The following is a 25,453-nucleotide window of genomic DNA, read 5'->3' on the forward strand; positions in this document are numbered from 1 at the left end:
AATTCATATTACAGAAGTCTCAAATCAGAAACTACTTTTTACAATATTGTCCTGTACTGATTATGTTTTTAGTAATATTAGTTAGAAAAAATACACAAGAACTGTTGTACTGGGTCAGACTAGCATACCATTCAGCTTGGTAGGGACTGTAAGGGAAATCCTAAAGCACTACACCATGGAAAAGTCAAATCCTCTACTCTTTCAAACTCAAGAAACTAGTAACACCCCTAAAATCTGACTTGATTATGAATTTATCATATACTTTTGTCTTTCAAACTTAGAAGAGCAAAACCCTTCTTTTAAATGAAATCTGATATAGAATGCTAATATAAAGTAAAAACAAAAAAAAAAAAACAGCTGTTACATAGGCTGTAGTGAGGAAAACAGGGTCCAAAGCCCATTCTATTTAGCCTATATATCTCACCACTCACGGGATCCTAAGAATAATGAAAAACCACTGACCAAAACAACTCTTGAAATCCATTTTATTTCAAACATTGGGAAATGAAACGAGGAGAGAAAACGGGAGCAGAAAGAAAGAAGAGAAGAGGAAGAAATATGGAAAGAGGAAAAGAAATGAGATGGAGAAAAAGGGAGGAGAGATTTAGAGAGTGGAGAAGAAAGAATGAGCATGGGAAAAAAAGGAGAGAGAGGCAGATGTAACTGGAGACAAAAAGGGAGAGTTAACTGTGAATCTGTTTCTGTTCTGCACATCCACTCACTTGTAGTACCATTTAGATTCCACATGTAAGTTAAATCAGATAGTATTTCTTTTTCTCTGACTTACTTCACTAAGCTTAATATTCTCCAAGTCCATCCATGTTGCTGCAGATAGCAAAATTCATTCATGGGTATCTGAAATTACCTGTTTGCTAAATTCAGATTTATATTTACATATATATGTGTGTGTATATAGATACTGGGTTGGCTAAAAAGTTCATTTGGGTTTTTCCATAACATCTTATACGCACAGAGAGAGAGAGAGGCATGTTAAAGTTTCTCTATGACAGTAGTATCTCAATATGCTATGATTCCATTTCTCTTTATTTCAAACAGCTTTCTTTTATACATTTTCAGTTATGCTGTTACATGGATACATACATTTCTTATGACTAAGCTACATTTTAGGAGATCTTTTATCAATATAAAATTTCTCTCTGAGGCCAATGACTTTAACAGGCACCTCACAAAAGAAAATAAACAGATGGCAAATCAGCATATGAAAAGATGCTGTACATAATATGTCATCAGGGAAATGCAAATTAAAACAACAGCATACCATGACACACCTATTTAGAATGGCCAAAATACAGAACATTGACAACACCAAATGTAAACACAGACACAGAGCAACAAGAATTCTCATTTACTGCTGGTGAGAAGGTAAAACGGTACAGTCACTTTCTTCCAAAACTAAACATACTCTTGACCATAAGACCCAGCAATCACACTCCTTTGCATTTATCCATAAGGCGCTGAAAACTTATGTCCACACAATTCTTTACAGCAATTTTATTCTGATTGCCAAAATAAGGAAGCAACCAACATGTCCTACAGCAGGTGAAATAAATTGTGTCACATCAGACAACGGAATATTATTCAGCAGGAAGAGGAAACGAGCTAGTAAGCCTCAAAAAGGCATGAAGAAACCTTAAATCATACTACTTAGTAAAAGAAGCCAATCTGAGAAGGTGACATACTGTATGACTCAGATCTGACTCTGGGTATCTCTTGAAGGTAGAGCGGATAAGATTTTAGGTGACCTATTATTTTTCACTTCAAAGATGAGGTTTTTAATTTTTACCGATTTCTAAGTAGTTATTCTCCATAAAAGCTTGGTCCTGTTTGAGTTCAAAATCCTATCATCTCTCTGAGGATATTAATTATATTTCTTTAAAAGTCTCAGCTTTTCTTCAGTACTCTGAAATACTAGAACACTCTGTTCTGCTTTCTTACAAGGTAAGACTTGAAGTTTGGAGATGTTAAAGTATCTGGGAGCGACAGCCATACAGCAAGCCTATCTTCTCACACTGAAGCTATCTTCGCCTGAGCTTTTATCAGTAATGAAGCTGCCATTTTGATCTGTTTCAGTCTGACTTCTGTTTGCTGTAGCTGTTCCCCAAATTGAGAGGAAAACTCTTCAATCAAGAGTTCCCCACAAACTGATTCCACCTCAGCAATAGTTCTCTCATGGTTTCTGGCTACAGAGTTTTCTAGTTTGCCTCTTATCAGTCCCTCACATTTCACCCTCAATTGATAAAGTGAAACTTAGAATACCTAAGTCTACCAACTCAAGCTCTTTCCACACTACCTTATAAGACATAGTCCTTACATTAGAGACCTTAAAACCTATTAGAATGGAGATACAAAAGTTAAGCAGAACTAAATGCACAGTAATATACTATAAAGTAACTAATGTATGGCAAATAAGTACTCAAGAACTTTAAGAAGTCACATTAGGTTATGTGGAAGGGTTCACTGAAAAATAGAAGCATGAATGAACCCTGGAAAGATTTCATTCAAAACACATTTGTAGAATAGATACTAAATCAATTGTAGATGAGTTATTTCTGAGGTAGAGTTTCATACATGGATGATATTTTATCACAAGGTACTAAGTGTCCCTCAATCATCTACTACTACATATGTACATAAATATAAAATAGTATATAAAAGTATAAGTCAACAAAAATAATCAGCATGTAAATAATTTCAAATTTCAGTAGGTGTTCACTTAAACTGCTTTCATATATACCTCTGATATGAAAAGAGCCATCATCATTTCTCTCTACCACAAGATGATCAATATGAACAGTCACAGGAGCTGGTTGAAGGGATATCGTACTACTACGAGGACTGTCATCCTACGGGAAAGAAAATAGTATTGGCATGTTGCTATTGAAGTAAAAGATAAAATCAATCATTTTCAATTAGTCATTTTCTTAAACACTACTTCTGCCAAAAATATTTTTAATGAGCTAGAAATATATCTTTAATATGCTTTAGTTGATACAGTGAGAAAACTGCCCATTTTATTTTGATATTTTCTAATTTCTAAGAAGAATCTCTACACTGTCACCACAAGGACCAACAAGTTCATATTGTTAGGCATGAATCAAAGTCCAGTAGGCTAAATGAACATTTATAAAATGAAAATATAAAAATATTTGTTAACATACTTTTAAATTTATTTTTGTGTTAGAAACTTGTATTTTCATTGGCATCACTGTTGCAACTGTTTCATCTTCCAAAAAATGTTGAATATTCATAAGAGAAGACACAAGAAACTCAGTGCTGAAGTTTTCTATATGGCATTGCAGAAATCCATTCTTTTCTGCAAGCAAAGAGTGTATTACAGCACCAGGCCCACTTTCAAATCTCAGAGTAATCTCAGGAGAGGACTTAGAATGAATTACAGCTTTATGATCCGAACCTATGAAAAAAGAACAAATAAAAATTGTAACTTTGTATTACAACTCAAAAATGTCACTCTCAATTATTTGTCATTAAGAGGTCACTGTCACTTTGAATAGTATTAAAGCAATAATAGATTACAATTTTAATATGTATTCTTAATTTAAATGATTACAGTTCATATATAACACATGGCTTCCCAGGTCGCTGAGTGCTAAAGACTCCGCCTGTCAATGCAGGAGCCGCGGGAGATGAGAGTGAGATCCCTGGAAGGGATCAGGTAGATCCCCTGGAGGAGAACATGGCAACTCCTACCAACATTCTTGCTGGGATAATTTCATGAACAGAGGAGTCTGGCGGGTTACAGTCCATTTGGGTTGCAAAGACTGGGATAAAACTGAGTAATATATTCAACCCTAATTTCCCTAATTTCCATTTTTACAGACAATCTTCTACTGCAATAATGCTGTCTCTATTTTTTATTTGTTTGTAACATGCAAAAACATGCCACAATATAAATCTGACATTCATAACTCAGGTATTTTGAGTGTGTCTGAGTGTGTACATATCTATACATTTATAACAGAAAATTGCAATGAAGAAATAGTCATGGCATTTAAAGTGACTCAAGCCACTTCTCAAGAAATGACAAAAGCCTGAATATTTGTTTGTTCTTTATTAAAATCGAGCCCTTAAATAACTGGAAAGGAAAACAGAGAAGACCTCATTAAAATGTTACTACTGAATTACAATCTTAAAATTACATTTATACCAAAGGAAATACAGATATGTTTATGTTTATATTTATATTTACTTATGCCTTGGCCTTCTTCTCAAAAAGAATTTGAGGTGGATTACAGAGCTATAAGGACTCAAGTTCAAAAAATGTTGTTTAATTTCAATAAAGAACCCATAGAATAGCTTTAAAAATAAGAGTTCCTAGCGGAATTACTTAAGTGAACCAGCCCTCATGGTAAATAAATATTTTTCTTTATTTTACATTATTTAGCTCCAAAAAGAATAAGAGGCCACACGTATATCGCACGATCAGAATTAAAAAATAAGCAGGGAATGGAAAAGTAAAACAGGTAGCAAGATTATTAACTACATTATTTAAATTTCTGTGCCAAAGGTAGACCAAAAATAGCTTTCTAATAGCAAAGGGAAAATACAATCAGTTTCATAATCCATAGAACCCATGACATAAAAACAAACTGTTCTGGAAAGGTGAAGCTATTTCATTTATTGAGGTTCCAAGTTATCTGTCCCATGGGCCCTTATAAGAAGACCCCACTAATCAAATTCATGATGAAAAGATGTTTATTTTCCCTCAGTATGTATGTGAATACTTTAGTCTTACAGAAGTCAAATGTATACATATCTATGAACGGGAAAAGGGTACAAGAAATTAAAGATATGTATATTTATGCACCAAGGATAGATCTCCTTACACAACACAAAGTGGAGAGTTGTTTTAAAACTTTTATTTCAGATAAAAAATGACATTTAATTAATGCCAGCTCTACTTGCTAAGATTCAAAATAAATAGTATAGATATCAGAAGAGTTCAAAAAGACTCCCAGGGAATTCTCCTGGTAGTCCACTGGGTAACACTTGCCAGAGGCCAGGTTCCATCCCAGATCAGAGAATACAAACCACATGGTGTGGACAAACAGAAAAGAAAACAAAAACTCTCAAAGAATTCTTCAAAAAAATTAAGAACTCATGTATTTTTAATTTTTTAAAATAGAAGGTAAAAGAAATGGCCACAAATTCATAATGGTTAATGTTCTTTCCTGTATCAAGAAAACCAAGAGTTAACTAACTTGTCTATTTAACAGTAAGAACAATTCAAAACAAACAACTTGGTAAATGTGATTTTATTTTGCCTTTTACCTGTCTATAACTACACACGTCTGTCTAAACACACACACACACACACACACATACACACACACACACACACACACACACACACACAGATATACTCACTCCAGGGACCTGAGAGCCATAAATCATTTCTAACAAAAAGAGTATTTAGAGCAGAGATAAAACAAAATCACTCCTCCCTACTACCTCTTATGCCATGAAACTTTAAAAAGGCTTCCCATTAAAGGGATCCAAACTCTACACATTATTATAGAAAAACTAAAACAAAACCAAAAACAACTTTAAAACTTAACTGTTCATGTCAGAGTGACAGTGTATATAAACTGTAAACCAAATTACAATCTTTGTTCATATGGCTTATTAATGTCTTAAATGTTCACTAAACTATTTTTTTCTCCTTTTCCCTTTATTCTCTTCCCCTTTCCTTTCTTTTTTGTTATTTTGTTTATTTTTAAACCAAGACAGCTGTAAATAATAATAATAAGGTATCAGACAGCACTGCCTGTACAACCCATACATACAAGGCATTTCAAAATAATTTCTACAGTTAGAAACAGGTGAAACAAAGCAATAGGACATGGTAATAAGTGGGATATAAAGCAAAAAGCTGTGCAAAAAGTGTTTGGTTGGGTACAGAATAAGGTTTAGCTTTTGAAATTTAACATTCCATCTTTTTTTGCTGTTTTTTCATCTACTATAAAATCTTTCCAGCTATATACATTGAATACTTAGCTTCTTTCATTTTGTATGCTATTGGGATTGACATTTCCTAATATGAAATTCATAAACTGCAAGGCCTACACATAGAAAAAATCAGGAGGTAATTTTCTTCTATGATTCTGGTTTATTGACAAATGGCACATTTACCTGCAATTCCCAGGATGTGAGGTGATAGCATGTTTGTTTGATATGCAGGATTGCAAGTATTTCAACATGTGTTATATCAGATATAGCATTCTGTATATGTAGCAAAGAAAAATATTACAGCTCAGTGACTTTTCAAAAGATTTAAAAAACTGAACACTGTCATTTAAATTTCTCAGTATAATTATTTTAATAAATTCATGTCTTTAAATGACTGAAAACTATGAGTGATAATTCCACATAAAGCTTGAAAAAGGAATGATTTAATGTGGTATACCTCGTTATACACTGCACGTTTTATTGCTTATATCCCTCTGTATCTAAGAGAATGTGTTGATCTTAGAATGAAAATCCACAAGAACAGGATACATGATTTTATCAAATATCAAGTACCACACCAGACTCAGGAAATACTTGCATATAAGCAAGATAATGGAAAATAAAGCAAGATAATTCAAAAGTCAAAAAACTAAGATCATGGCATCTGGTCCCATCATTTCATGGCAAACAGATGGGGAAACAATGGAAACAGTGACAGACTTTATTTTCTTGGTGAGAGAGTCATTTCCTAGGCAAGTTGATAAGAAGTCTAGGGGTCCCCAAGGAGAGAGGGGTCTGGAATTCTCAAGGAGGAAGAAAGGACAAACTTTTTTTTTTTCCCCTCTACATTCCTTAGGATTATGTATCCTGCCTGAGGACAGTCTCTGGATTAAACCTTCTGGCTAATCCTGTTATCTTAAAATGTAAATTATGGGAGTAGGTCTAGTGAGGTCTTTACAACCTCCAGACATTCTTTTGATTCATTGGAGAGTATATAACTCCATTGCTAACACTAGCAAGGGGGTATTCTTTCTGCCCCCTTCTGATGCCTATGTCAGAAGCTTTCTCTATCTCCTTTATACTTTAATAAAACTTTATTACACAAAAGCTCTGAGCAATCAAGCCTCGTCTCTGGCCCCGGATTAAATTCTTCTCCTCTGGAGGCCAAGAATCCTGGCATCTTTTCGAGGTTCAGCAACAACCTTTCATTGGGTTCCAAAATCACTATGGATGGTGACTGCAGCCATGAAATTAAAAGACACTTGCTCCTTGGAAGAAAACCTATGACAAACATAGACAGTGCATTGAAAAGCAGACACATTACTTGGCCAACAAAGGTCCATCTAGTCAAAGCTATGGTTTTTCCAGTAGTCAGGTATGAATGTGAGAGTTGGACCACAAAGAAGGCTGAGCACCGAAGAACTGATGCTTCTGAACTGTGGTGTTGGAGAAGACTCTTGAGAGTCCCTTGGACTGCAAGGAGATCCAACCAGTCAATCCTAAAGGAAATCAATCCTGACTATTCATTGGAAGGACTGATGATGAAGCTGAAACTCCAATATGTTGGCTGCTTGATGTGAAGAGCCGACTCATTAGAAAAGACCCTGTGATGCTGGGAATGACTGAAGGCAGGAGGAGAATGGGACAACAGAGGCTAAGATGGTTGGGTGGCATCACCAACTCAATGGACATGAGTTTGAGCAAGCTCCAGGAGATGGTGAAGGACAGGGAAGCCTGGCTTTCTGTAGTGCACGGGGTCACAAGGAGTCAGATGTAACCAAGTGATATAACAACAAGACAATGGAATACAAAAATTGACACTTATTCTAGTGTGGAACTAACTTTGACCTTTCGGGATTACTTTATCACTCTTGTCATGTAGAAAAAATCTTAGTTTTCTCAAACCTATCATTTCAAAGAATGGAAAGACTCAAAAAATTAAAGATGGAACTTAGCAGAAACAAAAAGAAATTAGAGAGTACCTCTTCAATAGATTGTGTTTCTAATAACTTAAAGTACTTTATGGAAATATGATCATCTAAAAAAACAAATCTTTTGCATTATTATAAATAAACATCATTTTCCTTTATTTACATCAAAGGTAGAACTGCTGATGAGTCATATATATTAAAAAAGAAAACAAGCTTAACTCATATTAAAGTCTTACCTACTGGACGATGACTAAGGTAATGCCGTAGACTGATATTGCCTAACTGATCTGGTATCACTTGGTGCACTTGAAGACAGACTTCCGTATCTTCACCTCGGATGTCAATTTCCCCATTAACACCAGTAATTTTAAATACCACAACTGACATCTAATAAGGATTGCATAAATATTATTAGTATACCAAATAATTCAAAACAAAATTTAGGAGAAAAACAGGAAACTACTATAACCTCTAAAAATACAACTGTGACTTAATAAAATAAAAATATATTTGTGACCAACAGAAAGCAGTTATTATATTACAGTGATAAACTTCCACTTCCTTTCTTTCTGCTCAGTCAAGAGAATTGCTTTAGGTCACAAAGATTAAATATATGATGGCTTTGTTATATATTTTTCATTAGCTTTTCATTAAAAGCTGATCACATTTTCTAAGGCATCCATAAGAATACTTCATTAGGTAAAGAGGGCTTAAAATAAACCAGTAACATATTTCTTTTGTAGACAGCCCCTCATAAGGACTGACTACCATCCTTACTATCAAACTTTTTCACAGAAGATTTAATCAAATTAAAATAAAGGTCAAAACATAAAGAATGGAAAAAGGATAGAACCCTTCCTCTTCAACACAATTTTTAAAAAAAATTTAGAAAAATGAAAATCAGAGAATAACAATTCAGTAAGAGTGAAGGAAAAATTTCAAGAATAGGAAGAGCAAAGTAAATTACCCACAATCTCAGTCAATTATTTTTACATATCAATTCCCATAAATGGGTACATATTGAATATGAGATAAAGTTGATGGCATTTCTCTTCATAGAATGTGTCTGAAAAGATTACCAGGTCATCATGACTTTCTTGAGCACCCTCTGAATTTGTACTGATAGCGTCTGGAGAGGTTTCACCATAATTCTGTAGGTTTGCACTGGCATTTGTCTGATCGGCTGGGCTCTGGTAATTTGTAGTTGAGTTCTTTTTAATACCTGAAATAAGATAAAAATTAACTAATAAATTAAAATCAGTTTATACATGATCCAATAATGTTACATTTATCTAACCAAAACGGACTGTTCCTTCAACTCTTTCTCAAGTATAGTCTTATTTAAGAAGAAAAGAAGCAAAGAAAAATTAAATTGCAGTTAGTCAGCAAAAAGTAAGAAATAACTTTCCACAATAAGGTGTTAGAGATATTAAACCCTAAACTTAGTAAAAAAAGGTCTGCCGTAGCCAACCACAGTCTGTGTTCTTCCTATTGCAGGTGTGGTGCTGGCAGTACCTAGTCAGCCAGCTTTGCCTCCTCTGTTCTATCCAACATTCAGTGATCCCAGTCTGACCATTTCATTTCCCTTTTCCGTATCCTACAGTTCTCCTACATGAAATTAATACTACTATTGTCAATGTGATTATTTTCCATCCTTACCAACCTGCCTTAATTGCTCAATGTGCTCTTTTTCAATATTTCTCAAACTCCCTGTGATAAAAGATAATTTTTTAAAATTTGTGTTCATAACAAATCAACACTTTTTAGAAATACCATAAAAAAGAACTATTGAAATGAAAATGAATCTAGAAAAATGAGAAGAGCCAAAGACACAAAACAAAGCCTCATTTTTTTTTCACTTCAATCATGCCTGGATTCTGACTTTATATTAAAAAAAAAGAAAAGTTAATAATTCTAAAAATGATTTCAAGGATTAATTCACTGAACGACAAAACAATCAAGTTAGTCATTCTCTAAACCCTTTTGCTTACATGATAACATTTTACAAAGCTTTACTTTGTTGTTGTTATAAACATCTTGATCATAAGTCTTCACAACACTTCACTAAATGCATTATAGAATGAGTATCATTTTCATTCACTGAAAGAACATTCTGCTGAATGTAACTTGCAAGCAGCTTGTTAAAAATTTTTTTTTTGAGATGTACTTTATAATTTGACATCTGTGTACACTACAAAGTGTACCATCAAAAGACTAGTTCACCATCCATAATGATAAAACTGATCTCCTTCATCCATTTTGACCATTTCCCCATCCCCTTGCCCTCTGGTAACAACTAACCTGTTTTCGTATCTATAAACTTGTTTTGGCTTTGTTTTCATGTTGGTTTTTAAAAAATATAACCCACAATATGTTTGAAATCATATAATATTTATCTTTCTTTGTAATAATTTTTATTATTATATTTACTACCATATATAATCAGGTTCTAACTCAGTGCCTGACAAAGCAAGTAGGTGTTCAATAAATTACCTATTGAATGGATAAATAAAATGATTTTTAGGTCAGAGAAATGCATATTAATAAAACTGTAGTATGAATAAATTCCCACATTTCTCAGGGAGTTCCTAACACTGCCAGAGGTTAAGAAAATTTCACTAATAAAATAATATTTAGGATAAAGTAAAAAGAAAGAAAAAAAGACTATTTTAGAAAGACTGAGGAAATTTGTCATAGTGAAGAGGATGACAGACTGATATATACTGTATAGTAAATATTACAGTACAACTTCAGTGTAGTAAGCACATGGGAAAACAGCAGAAATGTAAGCTGGGGCCAGGTCACACAGAACATTGTCAGTAACATTAAGTTTCTTTTTAAATTAACAGCCTTATAGCAGTTAAAACTTATCAGGACTAAAATGGAAATTGACATGATAATATACATATTTTAAAAGAATATTCTGCCTATGAAATGAAAAAAAACTGGGGAGACTAGTTTGAAATTTGTGGCGGGCTGGCAGTACAGCTATGGGTTTGTTCATTTATAAATATGTATATATATTCAAAAATACAAATTCACAATATATGTGTGTATGTAAATGTGTGTGTGTGTGTATATATATGTTAGTATTCATATGTGGAAACATACATGAAAGTGAAATGAAAGTGTCAGTCACTCAGTCATGTCCGACTTTTTGTGACGCCATGGACTGTTGCTTGCCAGGTTCCTCCGTCCACAGAATTTTCTAGGCAAGAGTACTGGAGTAGTTAGCCATTCCCTTCTCCAGGGATCTTCCCAACCCAAGGATCAAACCTGGGTCTCCTACCCTCAGGCAGATTCATTATCATCTGAGCCATCAGGAAGCCATGTACACATACAAACATGTATATAAAAACACAAAGAAAAATGTCTGGAATTATATATACCAAAAGTCAGTGGTGGCTATTTCCAGAATGGGGAACGGTATCAAGGGCAGAGTAACGGTGGTATTACAGTGATACCTTAAATTTTTACTCTAGGTATTTCCATGACATCTAATGTTTTCTTAAATGAGAAAGAACTCACATATTTCTTGTAAAATTAAAACAAAACACAGAAAAAGTAAGTCTTTTCCTAATGAAAATAATTTTAATGGAAAGAAAATTATTACAGTTAAAGAGAACTATGAATACACAGTCATACATCATTTAAGCGTTACACATAAAATCAAATGCCTTAGTATTTTTCAAGATCCTAAGAACAGTCTACAGCTAGAATCTATTCTAAGACAGTTATTAGAAATGAAGATAAAAATTTATGAACAATGATACTAATTATAGCATCTTATAGCTGTGAAAAAAAATAAAAACAATCTAAATATCCAGTATCAGGGAAACAATTAAAAAGTCAGGGTCCATTCTTATGAAAATTTAATAATTTAATACTGGTAAAAAAAAGGGCTGAAAACCATATATATGGTGTGATACTATATATACATGTATGGAAATATATATATATACATTTACAAGATAAATTACAATTGGTATCTCTAGATTTGTGGGACTTTTGGGTTACTCTCCAAATTGTAGTTTATATTTTCCAAATTTTCCACATTGAGTGGTAGTCACTTTTATTATTTAATTTTCAGAAATAAGAAAATCACTGATACTTTCTGAGAATAAATGGAGATGTTTTCTATAGGAACACTGTAGAAGCATCATTTGATCACAAAATAGAAATCTTCTATTAAAGTACAATCTTAAGCCATAAAGGGGGCAAGGGAACTAGGAAATAGAGCTATCTGAATCGAGAATATATTTCTATGACCCCTATCAGTACCTCATCTATATTTAACTGGTAAAGTATGCCGGGAAGATTACTGTGAATGGGCTACAAAAGGGCTTTTTGTTTACATATAGTAATCATTTCCCAAGTCTGGGTTGCTGGCATAGCATACTGGTTGGTTGAAAGCTTAGGTTCCTGAGTCAGACCAATTGAGATTCAAATCTGCTTCTATTACTTATCTGGACATTAATTTCTCCAAGCTTCAGTTTCTAAAGCTATGAGCTTTTCTAACCTAAGCTGTTTTAAACTATATCAATAGGCTTTTACTCTTCATATGCAAAGTAATTCATATTTGCCTCTCTTAAACTTTACGGTCTGTACAGGCAACTATTTTCTGGCTATGGTCCACGGTTTTATTCCTGTTCACAAAGTCCCCAATGTCTTAGTGATGGGGATGTGTCTAATACTAAGTCATTCCTAATGGTCTGTACTGGGGCATTCATTGCTTCTGAATAAAATAGGGGAATCATGTAGTTCCATCATACACTATCATGTATGAAGGAGAATTCTGGTTATGGGACTCAAAAATCCATTCTGGAAAAATTACAGTCATAGAACCACAGTCACAGAACCACATAGATCCATTTGGGAAAAATTACAATCATAGAACACATAGACTGGAAAAATTACAGTCATAGTTCAGAATCCATCATGCAAATTAAGCCCATCTAAGGCTACAGTTTTTCCAGTGGTCATGTATGGATGTGAGAGTTGGACTGGGAAGAAGGCTGAGCACCAAAGAAAGAACTGATGCTTTTGAACTGTGGTGTTGGAGAAGACTCTTGAGAGTCCCTTGGACTGCAAGGAGATCCAACCAGTCCATTCTGAAGGAGATCAGCCCTGGGATTTCTTTGGAAGGAATGATGCTAAAGCTGAAACTCCAGTACTTTGGCCACCTCATGCGAAGAGTTGACTCATTGGAAAAGACTTTGATGCTGGGAGGGATTGGGGGCAGGAGGAGAAGGGGACGACAGAGGATGAGATGGCTGGATGGCATCACTGACTCGATGGATGTGAGTCTGAGTGAACTCTGGGAGTTGGTGATGGACAGGGAGGCCTGGCGTGCTACAATTCATGGGGTCGCAAAGAGTCAGACACGACTGACCGACTGAAATGAACTGAATCAAATTCCAGATACAGGGGTCCCTGTGATAGAGGCTAGTAGCATTAATGATCTAAATGACTATGTATAAATAACTGCTACACGTCGTCCATAAAAAGGAAGGAGTATCTGGTCAAAAGATGCACTAGAACAACTATTAGGAAGTTAGGTACAATGTTCTTTGTACTGTGTGTGTATGTGTGTATAGATTTTTTAGGCTATGACTGATTACTGAGTATAACTAAAAACACCTTAAATGCCACTTCTAAGATTTGTGTGTATATAAATTCTTAAATTGAATTGCTTTACCTTTTTCCAAAAATATATGACTATCACTTCCATCACTTTCTAATAACTGTTCTTCCAATATCATGCTGTCAAGTGAAATGGTATCCAGTGAGGTTTGTGACGGGCTTCTTCTCATGTTCTTATAAGAAATAGAGAGTGGAGCCAAGTTGGGTAGGCAACGTTCCTTAGGTTTTCCACTGTTAAAAACCAAAAGTATCAGAAAATCATCACATAAATGGAATGAAAGAATATGTCAAAAATATATATATATATATATAATATACACAAAGTTTTAAAATTATATTATCTAAGGATAAGCTCAAAGTATTTTCAAATTCTGAAAAACTTATTTTTCCATGTGCTAATTTTAACAATGCCTCATTTTTCATGGTTTTCTGTCCAAAGCCAAAAGATACTCATAAGCTCATGCACATGCTTGTGTGTTGTGTGCATGTGCACGCGCACACATGCACACAAACACACACAAACATACACAATTAAACAAACTCCCAATCCAAATCCAAGAGTAAGTCATTACCTGAAGGATGATTGTGATTTAAGCGTTCTGATGATGGGTGCTTCTTCTTTACTGATTTCCACATTCTCAGAGAGTGAAGCTGTTTCTGGAAGCAAATCTTCAGCCTTAAAGATCGACTCTATGGTTTCACTTCTTTTACTAGTTAAACTATTTGAAAGTATGTTCTGATTACCACCATCATCAAATGACAGTATACTTGAATCTTCTCCGTAGTTTAAGACACTATTTGAATCTGTGTAAGATGAATCCTTTCTGCCACTTGTTTCTGATCCAATTTCTCCTGAGCCACTTTGGCAAACAAGTCCACTACTTTCATCTTCGCTTATTTTCCCTAAATTTTTATCTGATAAATAATCTGGGAAAGAAATATCTTTTTGCAGATTTGTATCACTAGCTGATTTAAAAAGCAAAGAATCCTTCATAGGGACATGGCTATGGTCAACACTCATAGATCTGTTGTCTGACATATGATTAAGAGTTACACTTCTAATTTGATTTATTCCACTACTAACTTGTTTTCTTTTTGAAGACAAAAATTCTCCATTTTCTGCAGGCAGATAATCCGGAACCATTGGGCTCACACTTTCAGAGACGGGAGACTTAAGAGTATTTGCTTGATCCACAGGATGTAGCAAAAGAGCCACTTCTGCACTTTTAAGTAAAATTCCGATGCAAACAGACATCTGACTAGCTGGACTGCCAGTCACAGCTTCTACATCTTTCCTTAAATTCTCTGAAAGCAAAATAAGTGACTCGTGGAGGAAAAGCAAGAGCAAATACTGGTAGTGATTGATTTGCATACTGACATGTTTACGAACGTGAACCAGGACATGAATATCTGCATCTGATGATGGTGAAAAAAATCTTAAAAATGTATCTGAAGAAGGTTTCTGATCACCACTGGTCAAGGGATCAGATTCTGTACTGTAATACTCCTTCAAGAGCTTTTTTCGCTTCCATCGGCCAGTCAGATCACTAGACTCACTTTGTGATGTATTTAGAGAGATTTGATTACAAGTCTGCAGCAATTTTTGTGACACTGCATACCTTTTTGGTTGACAAATCCAGATGGAAAGAGGGAAAGAATCTACAAAATTTATTGGTCTTCCTTTTCCACTTTTCATCCCTTCATAATCTATCCAAAATTGAGAAAAGTACACAGCCCAAACATCCGTGGCAGCAGAGGTTTTAAGAGTGTGTTTACTCAACTTGGGGGTAACATTGCCTTTATAAACTTCATGTAGTTTAGTATCCTGTTCATGAGCATGTCTCTGGAAGATTGGATGCAGAAGATTAAAATTGTCACCAGATTTGGGGAAACTGGTATATGTTTTACTGAAAAAATCACAATCTTTGAAGTCTTGAAATAAAGCTTCTAAATCAGAATGTCGACAGTTTGGACAGTGTCTTGTATTTGTAGCAATCATTTCAGAACTCTGAATAGAAATTGCACGTGGTTGATCTTGATGACATTCAGATTTCATTTCAGAAGGAATAACAAACTAGAAGAGAAAAAAAAAAAAAAACTAATCTAGCCTGACTTACAAATCCACACAGCTTGAAGATAAAATAATATGACAGCACAGAAATCCTTTTTGACATTTCTCCCCAAAACACTATTTTTTTATCCTGACATAAAATATTCTCTCCCCCCAAATATGATTAAACCAAATGAAAAGGCTTAAATGATTAACAACTAAGAAAAGAACCAAACGGGAAAAAAAACACAATGAAAGATATACATAACACACATATTTGTAGACTATCACAAAATAAAAGGGACAAAACTGAATTAAATCAAGTAAATCAATTATTAAATGCTTACTATGCCCTGAGTGTGTATATATTTATGCCCTGAGTATATAAGTGCCAAGTTTGGAAAGAGAATTTTTTGTCATAATATTTTAAATTCAAGTGATCTGGAAGATGACTAGATAAGTAAATGGAATGACTGGATAATTGTCATTTGAGCCATTTATTTGGGAGAAAACTATTAAGAAAATAACATAGGAGTATAGGTCAAACTATTTAGTAAAATTATTTTCTACAGATAATAAAGCCCAGTCTTCAAAATACTTAAACAAAGAGTTCAAACTATACTACTATTTTTTTTAGCTTCCTTCCTTTAAAGTTCAAATATCCATGGAACTCTGATTATCAACTACTTGGTGGCAATAAAAAGGAACTTTCTATTATCTTTAGATATTAATAACAGAATAAATGCAACAAATAAAGCCCAGAAACAATTTTAAAATTCACTGTATTATTTACCCTTATTAAAAAATTTTTATCAGCTCTGGTAAGAAGCGGGGTGAAAAAATGACATTTAGGATTTCCCTGGTGGTATAGTACTTTTTCCTGGAAAATCCCATGGACAGAGGAGCCTGGTAGGCTGCAGTCCATGGGGTCGCTAAGGGTCAGACACAACGGAGCGACTTCACTTTCACTTTTCACTTTCATGCATTGGAGAAGGAAATGGCAACCGACTCCAATGTTCTTGCCTGGAGAATCCCAGGGATGGGGGAGCCTGGTGGGCTGCCGTCTCTGGGGTCGCACAGAGTCGGACACGACTGAAGCGACTTAGCAGCAGCAGGTGGTATAGTAGCTAAGAATCCACCTGTCAATGCAGGGTACACAGGTTCAATCCCTGGTCCAGGAAGATTCTACATGCTGCCAGGCAACTAAGCCCACGTGCCACAAGCACTGAAGCCCACATTCTAGAGCCTGTGAGCCACAACTACTGAGCCCGCACACTGCAACTACTGAAGCCCGTGTGCCTACAAACTACCCTCTGGAACAAGAGAAGGCACCACTCCGAGAAGCCTGCACACCTCAACTAAGAGTAGACCCTACTCACTGCAGCTAGAGAAAGCCTGAGCACAGCAACGAAGACCCAGTGTAGCCAAAAATAAAACAGATTATGAAGAAAAAATAACTTATTTCTACTGCTTACCTCCAAATGGATGAGCAGTGGAAAAAATAAGAAAAGAAGAAAAGTAGAGAAAGAAGGAATGGGGAAGAGAAAGGAAGCAGTCCCTTAAAGCTTCTATAACTGAAAACAGATTAAAATTAAGATTGCAGTGAAGTTGATTTATATTTGAGTACCCATCTTAAATCCTGGAAATTACAATGTTGTTAACTTTTCTTCTGTAAAAATGGTTTTATTCTCACAGCCACTTGTTTATATGGTACCTTTAGCATTAAGCCATCGACTCGAATATCAACATGCTCATCAGATTTTGAATTGTCATTCAACTTGTACACAGCCATAAATTGATTAAGACTTTGTTTTAAATCCAACACAAACTGATTTAACCATAAAATACTTCTTTCATCCACAGTAAACTGTAGTGCATTCAGCTGGCTATAAAGGTTGGGAGATGGAACTGTAGAGAAAAAAAATTTAGAAAGATTTTTAATAAACCGATAGTTCTAAATCTTCCCTGAGAACAGAAAATACATGTTTAAGCTTTATTCTTTCCACATTAACATTAAAATGTTTTACAATGTTATTTACAAAATTTAAGTGATACTATATGTGGAAGGGGATGGTAGCAAACATGTCTGGAGAGACAGGAAACATCTTCAATGCTTCACTAATAGAAAACTATACAGTTTGATCTAAATCTGACTGCATAAATAAGAGGTATTGTTTGGATTTCTTTTCCTAATGTTACAGTCACCAAGAAGCAAACTTCAAAAATTTTACCTTCTTGCTCAAAGTATCAAAGGATCACATCAAAGTTGTGATCCTCAGTCACATATTTCTACAAGGATTTACAATCTGACTTAATCTGAATTCTCTAAAATGAAAGGACCAAGCCTAATGACTAATTTCTTATGAAAGTGCTAAGTGAGACACAAGTTTTATTCTCCACTTAATCCTAAGCCTAGAACAGTATCTGGTGCCAAGTAAAAAATCAAGTATGTCTTGAATAATCAAACAAATACACTCATAGATCCTCCAAAACATTGGACTCCTATGGGTTGAACAAATGTTTTAGTGCTAATTTATGTTAAATGAATATTCATAATTAGAGTGTATCACTCCCTGAAATCTGTATCTATTGCTGCATAAAAGCCATTATCATTTTCAGAGTATTTTGGTGAAGATCTTCTATTCCAAAATTTCAGACCTATTCACTTTTACCAAAGCAAACAGTATGAATATCTAGAACTTTTAAACTATGCTAATTTAAGGAAAATAAGCACAAGGTGTGAGATACCAGTAGAGAAATGACATTGTAACAATGTCTTGAAGAGGATTTTTTTTCTTTCATTCATTTACTTTCTTTCAGCAGATTCAAAGAAGCCAACTACATTAACTGTATTGTATTAGGCACAAAGAATATATAAAAGGTCACAAATCTTTCCTTTAAAAGTTCATGGATGATTACAAGAGACATATATGAAAGGAGAAAAATTAAAGTACAACAGAGACATCTTATCAGGGATGTGGAGGTGCTTATCTTCAAGGATAGTAAGGAGGTGGGCTGCTGAGGCAATCACGTTGAGGGAAAAAAGCAGAGGGAATCTCAAATATAGATTAGTGATAATGGCAGCCATAGAGAGAACTAGAGAGTAAACGTAGTCGAGACGAACAGAAGAACTCTGACCGCAGATCTGGGACAGGAAGAAACTTAGTACACTAGGCAGTTTCTAACAGGGGTCTACTTATGAAATAGGTTATTACATAGCTATTAAAGATATTTAAAATAAACTTGTAGAAAACTAGGATCATTAAGGGGAAAGGTCAGAATGTAAATCAAATATGTTAAACAAATGCATACATTCAAAACAGGACTAACAACACTATACTCACTGTTATGGTCTGAAATGCATCCCCTCAAAATAGGCACCCTGAAGTTCTAACTCCAAATACCTCAGAAATAACTGTATTTGGAGACAGGCCTTTTAAAAACTTAATTATGGTCGAAATGAGTTCATAGGGGTGGGCCCTAGTCGAATATGACAGGTGTGATAAGACGAGATTAGAAAACGGACACACACACAGGAAAGATGTGAGGAGACAACCATCTAGAAGGCAAGAACAGAGGTCTCTGAGGAAACAACCATGCCAACACTTCGACCTAGAATTCCAGCCTCTAGAACTATGAGGAAATGCATTTCTGTCATTTAAACCACTAAATCTGTAGTATTTTACTATGGCAGTGTTAGCAAACTGATACACTTTTATTAGCAGAAGTTCTCTCTAAATTGTAAGCTCACCGGCATATTTCTTTTTTTCGGGGGGGGGGTGTTCTTTATATATAATATATAATGAATGCACATTATATTTATAATTATAAAGAAAAGATTATATATTTTTGAAGTTGGAGCACTTAACAGAAAGATGAAATGTGAGAACTGCAAATGAATCCCTCCCTGTACATAGGGATTCAATGTTATGTTCTTTATTTCTATATATGTGAAATTTTCCATAATAAAAAGTTAAAAGTAGTTAAACATAACCAACCAGTTTCACTCCTAAATATTAGGGGGCTAAGATTCAAATTGCTGTGAAGGTATTTTATATTTTTATCAGAAGAAAATGTATAGATTATAGAATATTTTAATTCCCCTGGTGCACATTAACAAAACTGATAAAAATAAATGTAGATTAGAAGTCAGAAATCTTGGAAACTATAGGCTTTACTCTGAAGAAAAATTACTAGTTCAATGAATGAGACATTATTTAAGGAAAACAATGGGGGCTGTTGGAAACAAAGGGATTATCCAATTACAGATAAATGATTGCAAACAAATAGAGGGCAGTGAAATACAATTTGGGGGTGAGGATGGGACGGGGTGGGAAGAATTTTGATTTAGAAAAACTATACTTGAGTTTCAGCTGTGCCACTTTATTCTTTATGAGGTGCTGAGCAAATGCCTTAACCTATCTTAATTTTCACAGTTTCTGTCAAGAAGGTAGAAGAGAAAACACATTTGAAACATACAAAAAGACCATTGAAAAGCATGAAGATGGTGAGGATTAGATCCTAAACAATTGGTACAAATGAGGATTGAAATAAAATAGCTTGATATTTTGTTTTTCAAAGTAATTTCCAGGATATCTTCTTTTTTTACAAAAAAGGCATGAGCATCAGAAATTCCCTTTGAAACTAAAAACCTATATTAAGTGAATAATAAACAAATGGGCTAAGTAGGCCAGAGAATTTGGAGTTCTACTTAAAATTAACCCACTTAAAATTAAAAATAACATAACCCATTTCATTTAAACACCTTTTTTCAACTATGATTTTCAACTGAAATAATGAAAAAGGTACCACATAAACAACGGCAAATTTTTGTTTGAAGAATCAGATGAATTGAGACAATAGCAAAGAACATAAATGTACAGTCATAAAGTAGCTTACAAATAAAAATTCATGTAATTCAATGTTTCTAACTAAAGACAAGTGCTAAAAGTTGTCCAAGGTATACATCTAGGTATCAAAACCCATCCTCCCAAATTCTCTACAGTTAAATGGGTAACTTCATCATTCATTTTTCAATGAAATATAGTTTTATATAAATGAAATATAAATGCGTTTTACTGAAGAAAAAACATTGATCTTATTCTACAAATAATCTAACTTTCATTCATTCCTTCATTGAACAACAGCTGCTAAGAACAAAAATGAGTCAAACCACAGGAATAAAATTAAGCATGAATACTACACAGTTCTTGATATGAAGGATACTACAAGCTAGTAAGGAAAAAGAACACAGAAACAAATAATAAGTATGTAAAAATGCTATACTAGAGTTATGCACAAAACGCAATGATTATAAGGGTAAAGAACAATAGACTTCTGTTTTTCTTTTTTCACATTTATAAAACTCAAAAACTTAGAATGAAAAAAAAAAATCTTCATGAGTAATCAACAAATAAAAACAAAATAGGAAATGCTCTTACTTGGAAAATCCTTCCCATCTGGATAGTAATACTCTGTGAACTCTATATAGACAGCTGACATTTCTTGTGGAAGATACAGGGATTTTTTATTGCAAGAAATCATACTTTTAGGGGAAGATCGACATTGCTCTGCTGTAGAGACCTAAAAAAGAAATTAAGTTTATTGAAGTAACACTAAACAAAGCCCTTTCCACCAAAGATTTATGCAACACAAACATCACTTCAAACTCTTAAAACTATTTCCAATAATTAACTGCCACTGTAATCTTTATTATATATTTAATTTCACATTAAACTCTTTTAAAATAATACAAAACAACTTATAAAACCATAACCTCTTTGGATTCTCATCAATTACAAACTCAATTCTGTTCAAATTTCTTCGCAAATTTACTACTCAGAGGCTTACAACAACAAAATATTTCTGTAAGACAGTATAAATATATAAATGGCAGAGTCAGGACAAGATTCAAGTTTTAAAGACTAGACTACTTCCCAACTATGTACTTCATAATAATTCTCTACTATAATTCATTATTATGAAAAATAATATAACTATATAAAGACCTTTAGTTTAGAATAATAAAAAAATTATGGAGATGGACAGTGGTGATAATCACACAATAATGGGAATATACTTAATGTCAATGAACTGTACACTTAAAAATGGCTAAAATGATAAATGTTATGTATATTTTACCACAATAAAAATTTAAAAATAACAGTACAACTATGAATGCTCCTGTCAAACAGTCTGAGCTTTCCTCCAAAAAAACTATTAGTTTTAAGATTCACGTTACACATCTTTCGCTCTCCACAAAACAGCTAATTATAATTACATCAAAAGCATGTATACAAATCTCTCCAAAGTTCAACAGATAGCATCTTATCAATTTCATTTATTTATGCTTGCTTAGCAGACAGACCCAGGGATGTACCCCAAAGTTATTTTTTTTTGTTCATTCAACAAACATGTATATTTCTCACATAAAGTAGATACTCTTCACTGGTTTGTCTCCTTTTTATAAATTGCTAATCAAACCTTCTGAGTATCTGTACAGTCTTCTTAAATTTAAGTCAGTCCCTTATACTATCTAATAAGTTTTTCTATGTACTCATGGAAAAAAATTCTTTTCAACTCTAGAGTGTCAAGTTATTTTAGTAGATAATAGTTTTTTCCTTTTTCTTTTAACAGTTAAAAACTTTTCCAAATTAGGATGAACATACTATCTTATCTTCTTCCAGTTACTTTTGCTCTGTTTTGGTTCTCTGTATATGTGGGATTTCTTTATTGTACTTCATCCTTAATTATACTGGATTATGGGTGATCCTCCTTCCCCATTTCCATATGAACTTATTCAAATATAATGCATTACATATAGAATACTAAGAAAGAAACAATTGCACAATAAGAATATAACTCTTACATCAACGCATCTCCAAACTGGCATCATTGATATCTGAGGACAGATAATTCTTTGCTGTGGGGGCTGTAGAATGTTCAGCAGCATCACTATCTCTACCCACTAGACATCAGCAGCAACCCCCTCCAGATGTGACAACCACCCCCCAGCTGTGACAACTGTCCTTAAACATCATCAAGTATCCCCTGCAGGGCAAAACTGGCCCCAGTCAAAAATTACTAAGTAAAATGAAAACTTTTCAGATAAAACCAAGTTTCAAAGACATAGACTTATCAAAATATACCAGAATAATTCACAAATAATAATTTATACTTGAAATTCTTTATTTAAAAAAAAAAGGGTTATGCCCCTATTGTATTGGTCTTAATGATTGGGATGTCAGACCATGTTGTATAATTATAGCCTGAATAATACTGTTAGTATAAATGGGACAGAGTTCTTAGCTAAAAAGTATTATTCACAGGATAACCAATACTTAGTTTGATTAAGCAAAAACTGTATTTTAGTTTCCTCCATGAAGACCTTTGTGTAATATGGAATATGGCCTCCAAAGAGAGGTCTGTCTGGTCTTTGTTCCTGCTCTTAGGAGCTAATTCTAAACTCTTGGAATTTCCTATTCATGGAAGACCTCTGAGACCACAACTGATAGTACATGCTTTACAAAATGACTCAGAATGGGACTGACCACACTTGATAGTCTTAGTGGTATTTAGAGGGTGAAGGCTTGTGTCATCTGGAATCAAGTCCACCCATAGAGACTGAATTCAACTACATGGGCAATATTTCATGCATATTATTAAATGTTCATCCTGGGAGGCAAGGATGTTCTAAACTTGGAGCCCTCTCAAACTTCACTCTAGGCTCTCTTCCTGTTGTCTAATTTATATCCCTCCCCTGTAATAAATGAGACACTGAGCATAACTGATTTGAGTGTGTTCTGTGAGTTTTTCTAGTGAATTCTCAAAGCCGTGGGCCATTCAGGGAAATCCGAAAACCTATGGTTGGAGTCAGAAGTCTTGTGCAGACTTAGCAGTATGGCAAACTGAGCACTTAACCTCACATTCTGCCTAATTCTGGGTAGCCATGCAAACAAAAATCAATGAACTGGTATTTCTACTCTAATTTAGTCATTTCACAAAGCTGGTCAAGATATTTATAAATAAAATGGTGGCACAATTTATAAGAGCTGCTTGCAGGAGATACTAAAGGTGTTTATCAGAAGATTTAATTTAAAAAATAAAACATACCTGGTATATATTGAAATCAGCAAGTCTAACTACAACAGAACTAGACATTAACTTCACTTTGGATTGTTGAGATAACGCTGAAGGCTTTTTAGAAGCCCCTTTCAGAGCTGAATCTTTCTCTGTGGGAAACAAAAATTCCTTTCAATTTAGAGTAAAATTATTTTCAACAGTCACTCTTCTATTGTTAATCAGCTACTAGAAATAGAGATGAACCCTAATTTCTCAAACAAGATAACATATGTGGAAACACTTTATATATAAACTGATACAAGAATGTAAGTTGTTATGATGATTACTTTCTTATTTGTGATGACTGTTCTTTAAATGGGAATCATATTTATATCACACTTAAGAAACTCTCATACAATAACTTTTAGTAGAACTCCTGTTAAAAAGAGAAATCTACCTGTCATTTAGGAGTCTGTAATATTCTACAGGGGTATTACTTCTATTAGTTATATTAATTTATAAAGTGCTTTTATTTATAACCCTATGATCTGAATGAGGTACAGGTGTTCTAGACATTAATTAAACACAATACTTATTTACAGAAAATACCATATGGTGAACATACACACACATTCACACATATACACACACACAATTAATATTAGGGGAATGACATAATGTTGTTATAGGTAAAATACCTGTTTGTGTGTGCTGGGGAGAGGCATGTGTTGGGGATTTAGGAGGTGAACCTACATTATGATCCTTTACAGCCTGTTTAAGCATTTCAACGTTGCACTCAAATTCATGTAACAACTCGTTGGCCCATCCATTTTTTGTTTTGGTTGCATCACTAAAATACATCCAATGATTACAACTATCTCCTGTAAAATGAATAACAAGTATTTCACTGAAAAATACACTTTTCACATATTCCACTATAGCAAAGCTTCTGATGCTCAAGCTGAAACTCCACTCCCTAGAAAAGACCCTGATGCTTGGGAAGATTGAAGTTGGGAGGAGAAGGGGATGACAGAGGATGAGATGGTGGGATGGCATCACCGACTCGATGGACATGAGTCTGAGCAAGCCCTGGGAGTTGGTGATAGACAGGGAGCCTGGTGTGCTGCAGTCCATGGGTTCACAGAGAGTCTGAGCAACTGAACTGAACTGAACTGAACTGAAAGTTTCTAGTAATATATTTATTTTCTCAAGGGATTCTTTAATCTTTCAATAAATTTGAAGTTTTCACTGACTACAGACATTAATCTTCCTATAAAATATGAGTAAAATATTTAGAATTGAGAGAGAGTATTAAAAGAAAATAACCTGGGAGGATTTGTATCTAGAACCCAGGCTTAGCAGACCATCACTCAAAGTTTCAATAAGAAGCAGCACTGGCGGTCAACCTCCATTGAATGCTCACCCACCTGGCATAACCCCATTAGATAGAATCCTGGAAAATACCATTGAGAAAAAAAGATTCTTCATCAAAGACGTGTTGTAAAGTAACTGCTGATATACTGATATATATATATATATATATATCTATCTTTGGAGGAAAAATTTAAAATCAGGATTATTAGGTTTTTCTGAAGCAATTAAGAGAAGTAATATCTATGTAAAAGGGTTAAGAAAATAAAATCTACTTTATGACTATAAGTTTTACCTTGCAAATAGGAAAGATTTCTATGGTAAAAATTATATTCAATATATGTAAGTAACCAATGAATCAGGAGGACAGACAAAGCAAACACAAAGTCCTTCAAACAAAACTCTAAAT

General features: G+C 34.1%; 1 protein-coding gene across 1 annotated transcript in view; it reads right to left on the reverse strand.

Moving 5' to 3' along the window:
* Positions 1 to 25,453, reverse strand: part of BLTP3B (bridge-like lipid transfer protein family member 3B) — an 83,034-nt gene that overhangs the window by 4,145 nt on the left and 53,436 nt on the right. The window contains exons 11-20 of the mRNA XM_052640591.1: positions 24,372 to 24,554; positions 23,725 to 23,843; positions 21,054 to 21,195; positions 17,327 to 17,520; positions 14,135 to 15,636; positions 13,618 to 13,793; positions 8,999 to 9,141; positions 8,156 to 8,306; positions 3,180 to 3,433; positions 2,756 to 2,864 (exon numbers count right to left, since the gene is read on the reverse strand). Coding sequence (XP_052496551.1) covers positions 2,756 to 2,864; positions 3,180 to 3,433; positions 8,156 to 8,306; positions 8,999 to 9,141; positions 13,618 to 13,793; positions 14,135 to 15,636; positions 17,327 to 17,520; positions 21,054 to 21,195; positions 23,725 to 23,843; positions 24,372 to 24,554 — 2,973 coding nt within the window. The remainder of the gene's footprint in view (positions 1 to 2,755; positions 2,865 to 3,179; positions 3,434 to 8,155; positions 8,307 to 8,998; positions 9,142 to 13,617; positions 13,794 to 14,134; positions 15,637 to 17,326; positions 17,521 to 21,053; positions 21,196 to 23,724; positions 23,844 to 24,371; positions 24,555 to 25,453) is intronic.

The sequence above is a fragment of the Budorcas taxicolor genome, chromosome 5 (assembly GCF_023091745.1).
Source record: "Budorcas taxicolor isolate Tak-1 chromosome 5, Takin1.1, whole genome shotgun sequence".
Taxonomy (NCBI): Eukaryota; Metazoa; Chordata; class Mammalia; order Artiodactyla; family Bovidae; genus Budorcas; species Budorcas taxicolor.